At 43.0% G+C, this 13,334-nt stretch overlaps 1 protein-coding gene across 1 annotated transcript in view; it reads right to left on the reverse strand.

Moving 5' to 3' along the window:
* Dnah11 (dynein axonemal heavy chain 11) overlaps positions 1-13,334 on the reverse strand; it is a 302,790-nt gene that overhangs the window by 86,248 nt on the left and 203,208 nt on the right. The window contains exons 59-62 of the mRNA XM_021201453.2: positions 11,986-12,129; positions 11,156-11,338; positions 9,894-9,995; positions 3,974-4,108 (exon numbers count right to left, since the gene is read on the reverse strand). Coding sequence (XP_021057112.1) covers positions 3,974-4,108; positions 9,894-9,995; positions 11,156-11,338; positions 11,986-12,129 — 564 coding nt within the window. The remainder of the gene's footprint in view (positions 1-3,973; positions 4,109-9,893; positions 9,996-11,155; positions 11,339-11,985; positions 12,130-13,334) is intronic.

Here is a 13,334-nt window from a genome sequence, read left to right on the forward strand (position 1 = left end):
CACACACACACACACACACACACACACACACACACACACACACACACACGACTCTGGGAATATCATGAAAGATTGGGCAGAAAGACTGTAACAGCCAGAAGTCAGGGAGGATCCAGGCCTGACAGCATCACAGGATGCTTGTACTCATGAACTCACAGCAGCCATGGTTGCCAGAACAAGACCCGAACAAGATCAAGCCAGTCGACACTCAGCAAGGGTAGCAGAGGGTCTCACAAGGTTCCACCTCTCACTGAGGAGCTTTTGACAAGTGAAAGATGTTGAAGGCAGGAGAGTGAGCTTTCTTTATCTGCTTTTGTTTTCATATAGTCCATGGTAGGCTGCTCATGATCCAGTGAAAGGCCCTACATCTGTGCTCACTTGGGCAGTACTAACTGGACTTAGTGTGTAATAAAACAAAAAGAGGAGGAAGAAGAGAAGACAAAGTTGGGAAAATGTTGGGGGAAGGGTCTAGAAGAAGTTGGAGTAGCTATGACCTATACACACTACATTTATATATGAATTTGCCAAAATGAAAGGGAGAATGTACCTTGTCATATGTGGATATCTGTGCTATGAGATTGTATGAGAAAGTGTAGTACAGAGGAAGCAAGAAGCACCATAGAGCTCTGTGAGTGTGTGAGTGTGAACTCGAAGAGGGCAAGCTGAATGCACCAACACACTAAGGTCTGAGAGAACCATATGCTGAAAAGAGCTTTTGACAAAGAATTAAGGAGTTAGCCACCTGTAATATAGAACTGTGCAGGCCCTGAGGAGGAGAAGGCCAAAAGCCACAGGTCTTTACACTGCTTCTCAACTGCAAGGAGAGAAACAGATGTCAGTGAGCAATGAGGAGCATGGGACATACTCTAGGGAGATGCTGGCGATGAGGACCAGCAAGGAAGGTGAGAAGCAGTAAGACTGACTTCCACAGCAGAACCACAGACTCTCCAATGAACTGGCTGTTTGTGAGATGCCATGAGACACTAAGGCCAATCCAAAGCTTAAAAGGTTTTGGCCAGAAGCCCAAGAGGAGATTGCTGGGACTGAGAGTGTACACAGGAGAACCTTGTGCTCACACTGTAACATGAGCTTCAGAAGCTTGGTGCACTAAAGTTGTAGCTAGTTTAAATTGGGTTTTAGAAAACAGTATAAGGTTGGTGTGATGGCTCATGCTTGAAATACAAGTATTTAGGAAGCTGTGGCAGGAGGATCACCATGAATCAGAAGACACTATCAGTTACACTGTAAGGCTAGCCTGGGCTGGAGAGTTAGACTATTTCAGAAATGTGTGTGTGTGTGCGTGTGGGGGTAGGAAAGTGTGTGTTTAGGTGTGTGTGTGTGGGGGGGGCAGAACAGCTAGCCTAATATAGTCATAAAAAAACAGGCCACTGTGGACTTCTGTTCCCTCAGATCTTTTTCATGCTAAGATGACCAAGTGTCCAACCCCTCACGATGTAGACTGTGATTGAGTGAGCCAACAATAATTCCATCTCTTGGTTTTCTAGCCAATTTTGCAGTTAGGAGTGGCCAGTCTAGTTCAATAAATACATTTAAGTGGGAGTTTGCTAGACCACTTTCCAGGAAAGCTAGGTGTTTTATAAAAAGAGAAAATCTCAGATACCTATTTTTTCTTTCTCCATGTATGAATTTGAAATTGTAATGCATGTCCCCAACAAAAAGGAAGTGTTCAGAGGAGTATGCAATAGACTGTAGCAGCTATCTTGGGGCAAGAGGCAAAAACCATAAGGCCACTGGCCACGTGCCTGGCACAGAGAAGTACGGAAAGAGAGAATTATCTCGCCATTAATCACCTTAGTGAACACTTACCATTGTCTGCCCTAGGTAATATAAAAACTATGTCTAAGCAACTAAAAATCAAGTTTTCTATCAATTTCACCTAAATGCATTCCAACGACTGCTATATACTTCCTATCTAAAGGCATCTTTAGTAAGATGGCCATATGCTTCTTAGTAATGTATTTTCAGGTTGTATACTTATAAGCATTCATATACCAATATTGATACCCTACCATCCTGGAGCCTAGTGTACCTTATGCTTAGACAGCATCATTGAGATACAATTCTTCTACTATGAAGTTTACTTTTTAAAGCACATAGCTGAGTTTTCAGTGCACTCATACACTTGCATAACCTTCCCCACTGTGTAACTGTACAACACTCTTCTTGCTTCCCCCTCCTCCACCCCAGAGATTCTTTTCTGAGCCCTAGCAACACATCCAGCCTTTGATAACTCCTTTGTCTTCACAAGCTTGCCTACTTTAGGAGTTTCATACATCTGGGTCTTTGTTAGTTTGTTAGCAAGGTTTTCTCGAGGTTTCTCCGTGCTATGGCACTGCATGGGTATATTTTTGTGCAGTTTCTGATGAATCTGAGTTCTTCCTAATTTGGAATACTGTAAAGACTGATAAATAATGACATCAAAGTTTTCATGTGGGAACTTGTTTTAATTTCTTCAGGGCATATACCAATGATTGTACCTGCTAAATCATGTGAAAACTGTATGTTTAACATTTTGAGGAGTTGCCAAAGTGTTTTTTTTTTTTCTAAAGAGGACGATCTATTTTACATTCCAACAAACAATGCAGGGCAGTCACAATGTCCCTATAGTCTCACCAGCAATTACAACTGCCCATATTCCTACTGTCTTAGTTGGAAAATGCCTACCTAAGTTTCTTGATTTTTTTTTTTTTAATTTTCATAGGAAACATGAGACTCATCACAATTGCACATGGAGAATGCACTCCATGCATTACCCAAATCCCCATTTATGGTACAAGAAAACAGAATAGAAGAGCTTCAAAGACTTGTGTCAGTCATTTAATGTGATATAACAGAACAAATAAAATTTGGTATCAGCAACTTATCACTTATCTGAGGTCATATTCAACTGTGCATGCTCATACAAGGGAGAGTTAATGAGAATTACTTGAAGACTTTTACTGGTAGAAAGCCATTCATTTTAGTGTGCCAGTCACCCATAAGAAAAGTGAACACCACAAACATAAACGGTCAGTTTTAGTATAATAGGATGGTCTGCTGGTGTCAGTCAGTGGCAAACGGCCTAGCAGGTGCCCTGAACTCTGTATTTTAGGGAAAACCACCGAAGAGAAAAAAAGGTGGGAAAAAATGAGTGGATGACCTGCCAGTCAGCACACCTCATCATCTCAAAGTGGCTGAAACACAACTAAATCCTGACAAAACTGGTTATTTTTTTAATTAAAATGTTATTATAAAAAATTGCAAATAAAACAGACATACTTAACCAGACACAACATCTGCACATCCCAGTGGACTTCTCTAGAGTTAGAACAGTCATTCTGAAGGCATGGGGCTCCATGTTGCATTTATAGTACTGAAAAGTCATGAAATAAAGTATAAAGCTAGTCGCTCAGTTCTAACTCTGTAACAGTTCTTTCCTTTCCTTTCCTTTCCTTTCCTTTCCTTTCCTTTCCTTTCCTTTCCTTTCCTTTCCTTTCCTTTCCTTTCCTTTCTTTCTTCCTTTCTTTTGGTGGTAGAAAATAGTATAGAAACCAGTGTCTGTTTTGACTGTTTTGACATGGATACATACATTCATACCTGTGTGTGTGTGTGTGTGTGTGTGTGTGTGTGTGTGTGTGTGTGCGCGCGCGCGCGCGTGTAACTGATTGGTCATTTTTGCTTTGTTTTCAGGCAGAGTCTGGTACTAGTCACTATGACCTTGAACTTGCTTTGTACCTGAGGATGACTTTAAACTACAGGTTCTCCTGCTTCCAAATCCCAAATGCTGAGCTCATAAGAATATACCTCCGTGTCTGGGTTGTTGGCTTTCTCCTTCTGGTAACTTGTATCCTTAAGTCTGGGTAGTGATTAAATATTCTCCAATACTATGTTTAGTTAGTCACTGAGAACAAATGACCATCCAATCCAAAATCATCAGCCTGAATATTTCGTGAGAGTTTTGAAGAAAACTTGCCTCAAGTTCACTGACAAGTTTGTTGGCTAGGTCGATCGTCTTATTGGTTTGATTCACTTCTTCCTGACACCGGACCTTCTCAGCTGTTGCCTTTTCAAATGAAGCTGTGAGTCTGCTCAGATTATGATCCAGATCCTAAAAGAAGGAGTCAAAATCAACTTCAGAAATGTTTTTAGCTATAACAAACCTTACAGCCCCTGGAAGGCATCTGATGACTCAGAACGAATCCCCTTCTTTCCATTGCTCTTGTACCTTGCGTATTTATGGAAGAAAGGAAGCTATGATGGTGACTAATATGTCACAGGCACCCTAGACAGTCGCTTGCTATATGGCAAACTATTTCCTGCTTCCTCTCTCCTGGGCGAGGTGCACATTTGATTCAGAGAAACTGAATCGAGTGATAATCCCTAAGATTCAAATACACTGAGTGCCAACCCCTCTGATGGATACATAATCCCATCCTCCAGGAGTAACTATGCCATTTATTAGTTTAGAGCGGAGACTATCTTACTCAGTAGCTCAGACTTGTTTGATCTCTCAACTGCCCTCCCTCTGCCTTTTGAGTGTTGGTGTTATAGGTATGTGCCCATGCCTGGCTCGGGGACACCTGTGCTTTTACACCTTCCAACTCTTCATTCTGCACAAAACTGACAGAAGGAAGGAAAATGTCAGTTACTGGACCCCTTCAGACCACATCAATCTGACTCACTGGATTTCTCTTCCGGGTTAAGACTCATGGGGGTTGCTTCATTTAGAGGGAGACCATCCATCTATCTCCAACCCTGGATGCAGAAAAGCAAACTGAATCGTGAAAGGTCAAAGACTCTTACAGGAGAAGCAGGATGAGTCAGTGTCAGTTCATGAGGGTTTCCAAGAGACATTATGGGGGCTTTCGCATTTCTTGAGAGGCCAAACATACTTCCTTTTAGTCATGTGATTTTTGTTTGTAGCTTAAGACATTTTATAGAGTTCCCATACAGCCAAAAAGATGTCACATGGTTATGAGATACCTCACTGTGCCCATCTTATTACTAATAAGTTCTCAGAGACCTAAGACTTATAACACTGCTTTTATAAGTACATGCAAGTTTCTAAGATCTCTTGATAAAACTTGCAGTGAAACACAACCTGTTTGTTGCTTTATTATTTTAAGATTACTGGTAAGTGTGTGTATGTGTGCACCTGGGTATGTGTATACACATACTGGTGCCCACACAGACCTGGGGCATTGCATCTCCGGGAGCTAAAGTCACAGAGTATTGTGAGTTTCCTAGGGTGGGTACTAGGAACTGAGCCCAAGTCCTCTGGAAGAACAACAACTTCATCAAGAAAAACTCCTACCTCCTGAGCCACCTCTCCTGACCCTTACTTATTCTTTGGGATAAAGTCTCACTATGTAGCTTTGGCTGTCCTGGAACTCATTCTGAAGACTAGAAAGGCCTTGAACTCACAAAGGTCCATCTGCCTCTGCCTCCCAAGTACTGGAAGCTAAGTTTTTATTATAATAACCTGCAATAGGTCTATAATGTTTATTTTGGTCTTATTTTCCAGTAGAACATAGATGTCTCCAATTCTCACAGATTTGACATTATTCATTCTTGTACATTTGTATTGCAGTAGAAGTGCAAGTCATGAAGTGCACCATTATAAGCAATAAGCAACTACATAGTGAGACTCTGTCTCAAAAACAAACGAGCAACAACAAAACTAGCTTTATAAAATGCTGATGCCTGTGCAAGCTGTAGCATCAGCCATGGATTTGAGGGCTTATAGACTCATGCCACTTCCTGTTTAAACATACTGATTACTGGGATTGACTAACATATTTCTGACTCCATTTGAACACAGGTCAAAGGATCTGTAGTTCTAAACCAGTCCCCATGTGACATGTGTTACTACTGGTCTGGGAACACACTTTGAAAGACACTACTCTAAAGAGCCTGAGTAGAAGTTTCCTTTCTAGTCACCCTTAAGTCTTGTTTAAGATACGTGACAGATGGCTGTGGAGAAGACTCAGAAGTAGCTGAACAAGAGTGAGGACATGAGCTCAGGTCCCTAGCAATCAGGTAAAGTTTGGTGTAGCAGCATGCATTTGTAATCTCACTCCTTCATCAAGATGAGAGGCAAGGAGTGGAGAATCTCTGTCTGCCACACATGCATCAGCAAACAAGAGATCCTGCCTTAAACAAGGTAGAAGGTGAGAGCTGACACCTGGAATGACCTCCAGATATGTATGCACTAAAGCATGTGTGCATGTGTGTGTGTGTGTGTGTGTGTGTGTGTGTGTGTTCATGCACTTACCCCTAGATGATTGATGATGATGATTATAGATAAATGGATATACAGACAGATGATAGACAGATGATAAATGATAGATGATAATGATAGATAGATGATAGATAGATAGATAGATAGATAGATAGATAGATAGATAGATAGATAGATAGATAGATAGATAGATGATAGATGACAGAGCATGGTAGCCTTTCTTCTACTGAACTTAGCAATTTTTTTCACTCAGTCTTCACTATAAGGCCGTCTTTTATTCTAAACCTAGAAATAGACACAGAGATAACACACTGGTCTGAATGAACTTGCAGGGCAGCCCAGATAGGTCCATCTCTCAGAAAATCCCTACTGCTCCAAGCAAGACACTTGGCTTAAGATCAGGAGCAAGGAAAACCCAGAAAGGAGGCACAATGAGATGGTGGAGACATGAAACCCAGCAGAGGCTAGGATTTTCCTGGGTTTGGATCTTATGTACTATGTATCACTGGCTGAAACTCTGCATAGGTCCCTAGCATAGATAGCCCTGTGGCCCTGGGAGGAACATAAACCTTGGAGGAACTTGCTGCCTCCTAGAAATCCATCCTCACCCAGGGCTTGAGGGAACTACATTTTAGTAGACATTTCAGCTTTACTCAGTCCTTCTCTGTTGAGTATTTAGCTCTGAGGCTTATCAATATATGTACTGAGTCTGAAAACTGCCCATCTAAACACCTCCCAGCATCCTGCAGCCTATTCCAAAAGGTTATTAGTTCTACAAACTAATCTTTGCATTATCACAGTCAGCTCCATGGTCAGTTGAGCATCATCACTTTCCCTATGAACATTACATTTCTTCTAATGGCTACAGAAAACCATTAAGAATAGGTAACATTTTCTACATTTTGTTGAGAATGGTGGTGGAAATAATTTTCATACATGTTTACCCTAGACTTCTGTAGCATAGATAGATAGAGCTATCTTTGCTGTTGACCTGGTTCTATTCCACCAGTCCTTGGGTATGATGGAAGAGCATGCTGGCTGGGCAGGAGGGTGTGGTCAGGAGATCTGGGTGAGGTGGGGTAGTGAAGGTCTATTGAATGGGTTCCCCAGCAGAGAGGAGGGTATGAATTACTTAGAGAGTTGTTGGAGGAGAAATCTTCTGGGATTACTGGACATCTTACACAAACCATTGTCACAGAGAGGCCTTGCAACAGACAGGCACACCTCAAGGTATTCCTGGGATATCCTGGGAGCCACTGCTTTGGTCTCTGCCTTGGAAAGTTGATCTCACTCTGATTTTTATAACTTGCCTTGAAATTTTTTAGAAGAATCTCTATGAGAAAATGCCCCCCCCCTTTTTTTTTATCAAGTTGAGCAGTAGTGTCCACTAACACAGCAGGTATAGTGTACGTTTTATAAAAAGCCTATGTGGCCACTGACACTTTACAGCTTGCAGTGTACCCTTAAGCCTTCCTTGCTCTTTCTTCACACATTCACATGGCAAGCCTGGTGCACACACTTACCACCCCAAGCATTCCAATATGCTCTCAATAGAAAATTCTCAAAGTCCTGACCACCACCACATGGACTTTCTATAGGAAAATAATGGGAGTTGGGTCTATAAAATATCCTGTTTGCCGCATACCAAAGGGTCTCTTAATCCAGCAGGCAGAGAGGACAGAGCCTCTGTTAGCCATCTTCAGCTGAATGTCCTGGAAATGACTGGCAGGGCCTTCAAGATGGAGGTGGGGTGGGGGTGAGGAGGAAATATTTGCAGAGCTCAACAGGGCCTTGGAAGCAGGAGCTGTAGAGGATCAACTCTGGACATCAGCTCTTGGACAATACCACATGGTCTGTGAAAACCACTTCACCCATTACATTTCCTTTGCTCATATTCAAATTCAAGAGACAGGGGGTCAATTCAGTGAATCCTGGAGCAAATATGTATCTAGGCCTTGGCCAAGTCATTCCAGCTAAAAGAGTGTCATGTGAGGAGGGAGAGGGTCTCACAAATAAAGGACACTGGTTCTCCTCACAGAAGGCAGACTCGAGGTCAGGCCACCCCAATACTCACTTACATCCTCATGAGAGGCCGCTGTTTTCCTCTCAAATGACAGAAGGGAACCTGGAGGCGGGCGGGCTTCTGTGAGCTGTCAATCTGCTGGAGCTTCTATGTGCTTCCCTGCCGCGCACCTCACCCTCTCTGTGTCCACATTTCTCCCTCCTGCTCTTCACATATGTCAGCTAGCTGTGATTCCACCTTGGCCCTCTGCCACAACTGTCCCTGCCCCAGCAGAGGTCCCCCACAAAGCCCTCTCTGGTTGCCTTTGAACTTGCTTTTCAGTCCTTAGACATCTTTCCTTCCAGCATCCTCTCAGCTGTTGAGAAGCTATTTGATGTTGTCATTAACCTATTAAAATCTTTTCCAGTCAGATAAAACTGAACTTCTGTAGCATGAAAGGCTAAGAAGGCCTTTGCTCATCTTTGCAAATGCCTTTCATCCTTCCCTGCCTTCAACCTTTCCTGCTGTCAGTGTCCCTGCATCTGTCTTAGTGCCCTTGCCTATTGTGATTCTTCAGGAATCCCCCTGCATCTTCCCTTGGTCCTTCATCCCTGCAGGAACGCCTTTCCTGTCCTCATCACTGTGACTCCTAGGCAGCTTTCAAAGGGCATGTCAACTATGTTTTCACTATCTAGCTTTCTAATCTCCCTGGCTGTAGTGCTTGGCACTGAAGTTGCATTTGTATATGCTTAGAATGTCACACCAAAAGACTCGTGGGTATGTTTTTAAAACTAGCAACAGTGACAGTATTCATAGGTATAAATATTCCCAAGCACTGAGTATGTAAACTTGACCCCATGCTAAATTCTTAAATTTAAATTATGCATTTAATCATTGCAATCTATGTATCTAGATGCTATTATTATACAAGTTCAAAGTCCTGCACATGTCAGACTTTTGAATACTTGCATAGATTTTATAGGCTGAACATTCTTAATTTAAAAAAGTGGATATCGGGCCAGGCGTGGTGACGCACACCTTTAATCCCAGCACTAGGGAGGCAGAGGCAGGCAGATTTCTGAGTTCGAGGCCAGCCTGGTCTACAGAGTGAGTTCCAGGACAGCCAGGGTTACACAGAGAAACCCTGTCTCAAAAAACAAAACAAAACAAACAAACAAAAAAAACCCAACAACAACAAAAGAGTGGATATCCAAAATGCTCCATTTGGGACATCATGGTAACACCAAAGAGTGTTGGACTTTGAAGCATTTTAGATTTTGAATAAGGAGTGTGCTTAGTTTATACCAAGCCATAGATGAGAAAATCTATGTTACCAGAGGTTAACTAACTTGTATAGGTAGAACTATAAATGGCAGGCCCCACCCAGTAAGTCTGCCTTGATTTCAATTCCAGGGACCACTTTGCTCCTTCTACTAGACTGGGGAATCTGTTAAAGTACAGGAACAAGGGATGGTAGTTTGCACTTGTTTGCACACAGCAAATAAGAAATGTCTACAAGGTTAGTCTGTCCATGAACAGGCTCGTGCAAGGCCACGTTTGTTTCTGTTTGCTGGAGTATAGACAGGCAGGATTCTAAGGTTGGTGTGGAAACCTCCTCATGGGAATATTGGTTTTCTAGGTGACACTCACCACGAGCTTCCTCCTTACAGCCTCCAGCTTTTCAGTAGCTGCAGCCAGGTCCAAGTTTGTTTGGGCCAATGCCTGGCGTTTGGGCTCCACATCACAATAAACCTGAAAATCCACATGGGCTTTATTTAGAAGGGAAAGCAGATACAAAGAGGACAGTAACCCTCCAACCCCACACTCCAGCATAAATCCCTGGAGTGGAGAGAGAGCAATGGGCCCTTTGTTTCCTTGCCATTCACTACCTCAGCTGACTCAGCCTCCCGCATGCTCCCTGATTTCCCAATACTCACTGATTCTGGACTTTAGAGCGATAAATCCTTGTATAAAATGTTACATAAGTCAAACCCCATCAATATACTAAAATCAGTTGTCCTAAAATGGTTAACCCCCATGAGAGCTATCTAACCAAGCAAAGGTGAAGTGTAGCCTGAGAGGCAGAGGGCCAAGGATGGAAAAATGCTCTGAATGAAGGGGCAGGGAGAGATATCCCTACCCTTTTAACCACTCATGCTAAACTGTTGTGCACAAGACAAGCACATGGTTGGAATTCTGTTTTAAGTTCCTGACTACCTCATGTGTATATTGTTTGAATGGATGGTTGGAGAATCAGGGCAGATCAAGTGTTATCCTATGGAGAACAGCACAATATAGCCATACTATAGCTCCAATTCATTTCCCCTATTGTCTCCAGGAAACAAACAGAACTTAGCACTCAGGCACTAAACTGTAGAGAGAGGCCATGAATGTACTGGGACTTGTATAAACCCTGTGTGAACGTTTCCATGTTGGGAGACAGAGAATAAGAGTCCTACTTCAACAGGCCCTACGCGGTGCAGGGGACAGCCAGATTTTATGATGATCATTTGGAGAAATGACAGTATGACTGGCTTTACATTTTCCTCAAATTACAAAAGGCAAAATCAATGTCATTTAAACACTAAAGCAAATAGTTATGTTTTTCAACTCAATGTACCTATAACAAAGTTGGTAATAAAATGTTTAATAGCAGGATAAGCTATTGAGAATTAATGGTTGCCAGGTAAGGGGGTGCTACTTTCTTTAACAATGTAGCAACAGATAAGCTGCCATGCTTTAGTAAGTAGTTAAACTCAGTGCGGAGGGGAGAGAGGGTAAAGGGGATTTAAAAGATCACAATACATTGTATATAGAGATCCAATTGACAAAAAAGAGGCAACAGTTTTAGAAATTGACCTTCATAGCCCTCGGTGGACAGTACCAAGCAGCAGCATCAGAGAGATGGCTACCTCGTAAAACCTGATGATGTTGATGACCCAGGCACAGAGACCAGCCGCTGCAAAAGATTTGGTCCGAATCAGGTTTGGGTTAAACTCTGGGTCTTTCAAATATTGTTCATTTACTACTTTTAGACAGTTCTCTGGAATGTGCTCTTTATCGTAGTTAATTAACGCTTGTAGGAAGTCATCAACCTGTAAAGCAAAAGGACTTACTGCAATGAGCCCATTCTGGCTGCAGAGAAAATTCCAAGATCAAAAGTTAAAATCGGCTTTTAGGACTTGCATTACAAAGGCACAATTGGCAAGCTGCATTTATCCTACTGCTTGGCTCTTTCAGCCTTTACAGTACGAAGTTAGAATTAGCAATGGACACGTTTAAAACCGCTCCTATCCCAGGGTAAAACATTCTGTACCAGCGCAGGAGGTGCTCACGGTTTGAAGAAAAGAAAGGCAGGAAAGAAAAGGGGGAACCGCACACCCCAAAGCCCCTCTGCCTCACTTCCTTGTACATTAGTAACATTTTTTTTTCCAGCCTAAGAAATCTGTGTAATTTTCTCCCTCCTACACTTAGCCTCTTTCATAATTTTGCAAATAATTAGCAACCTTCCACCTGCTGCTGGCATTGACTTAGCTACACCACCACCCCGTGCTAACCTCCAACTTGGCCAGCAAAAGCTAGACAACAGTCTAGGGAGCCGTGGCTACTGACATTGACCAGAGATGGAGATGTGTCTTTTGACTTAAAATTGATTTAAACATTTTTTGCTGTCAAGTGTATCTATAACAGAACACTGGCCACGTGATTTTGATTTTCTTCCTGTCACTCTGGCTGGTCATACCTTCCCCATGAAGATTTTAGCTGCTTTCCAACTTCGGTCTTTTGGCACTCTGCCTCGGGGGGCCAATAGGACCATCACAGCTGCGGTTACATTGGTAACAGCATTTGGGGGGTTGGGGAAGGTTTTCAGTTCTGTGAGGTTCACCTGAAACAAAGAAGTTATAAAGATGCTCAAGAAGAGGTGCTCTGAGGTACTCAGTCCCCAGACTGGCTCCCCCCCCCCATCACCACTTTCTAACAGTTTTTTTTTTTGTAGGCTAGGATCTCTATCTTGGGGTCACAGAGGCCTTAGTTCTGCCTGGACACTTCTCTGATACTCTGGAAACACGTTGCAATTTATTTGCTTTCAAGAAAATACCATTTCTGCAGAGCCCCAGGTACAAAATCTGTGAGATTTTGTGCATGTATAGGTTATATGTGGATTCTATCCCACGATGTAATGTACTTGTGTTTTAATCAGACTCTCCTGTAAATATCATTCTCCAGGTCAGTGTATCTTAGTTCTGTTTTTCTGTTTTAAATGTGTAAGCAGACATCTCTTCCTTAAACCACATGGGACGGGTCCATGGTTGTTGATCTGTCTTTCCTGCTGTTTAATTCCCTCAGTGCTGAATGCTGATTCATGGACAATGGAAGTGGTGGTTAAATCAGAATGAGATCAAATGGTCGCTAGGGCAGGCATTCATACCTACTAGAAGTATTCTGCTCCATAACACGTGATCTAAAAGCAAAACCAAATGTGATTCTGCTCTTTTGCTCAGACCTATTTATACAAAGAATAGAATGGGCCTGGAAGCCAGAGCAGAACTCCAGTGGATGCTGGGCTGTGGATAGCTAGGATTTTCCATCACTTAGACACATCTGGTTCTACATTGCAGGTGATTCTGGTTTGCTCAAGCTCAACCTGAACGACAGGAGGATTTCTCTTCATTAGATAAAAGCCAGCATTCCTCAGAAACTTGTGAAACCAGTTCCCATCTGCCAGAAGTTCCCTGACCTCTGGCCGAAGGACACATGGCCCCTGTGGCTGCAGATTGAAGCCCGTGCTGGCCTCCAGGCTCCCTCAGCATCACAAGACCTGCCACACATCTCAAAGCCTCCACCCTAGCATGCTGGCTTCTCACCTCCCCAGGCTTCTCTCCTCCCAGATACCTGTTCTGTTCTCTGAATAAAGACAAGGCTCCCCCCCTCCCCACTCCCCTGCTCTCCCCGCTGGGCTCCCTCTATTCTCTATCTCTGGCCCCTCTCCCTTCTCTCACAGATAGCCCTGGGCGTGATGACTAGGCTGGCCACATCCAGTCTACCTCTTTCTCTTCCTGCTCTCTCTGGACTCTTCCAGATGCCTCTGGC

This window comes from Mus pahari, chromosome 7 (assembly GCF_900095145.1).
Source record: "Mus pahari chromosome 7, PAHARI_EIJ_v1.1, whole genome shotgun sequence".
Lineage (NCBI taxonomy): Eukaryota > Metazoa > Chordata > Mammalia > Rodentia > Muridae > Mus > Mus pahari.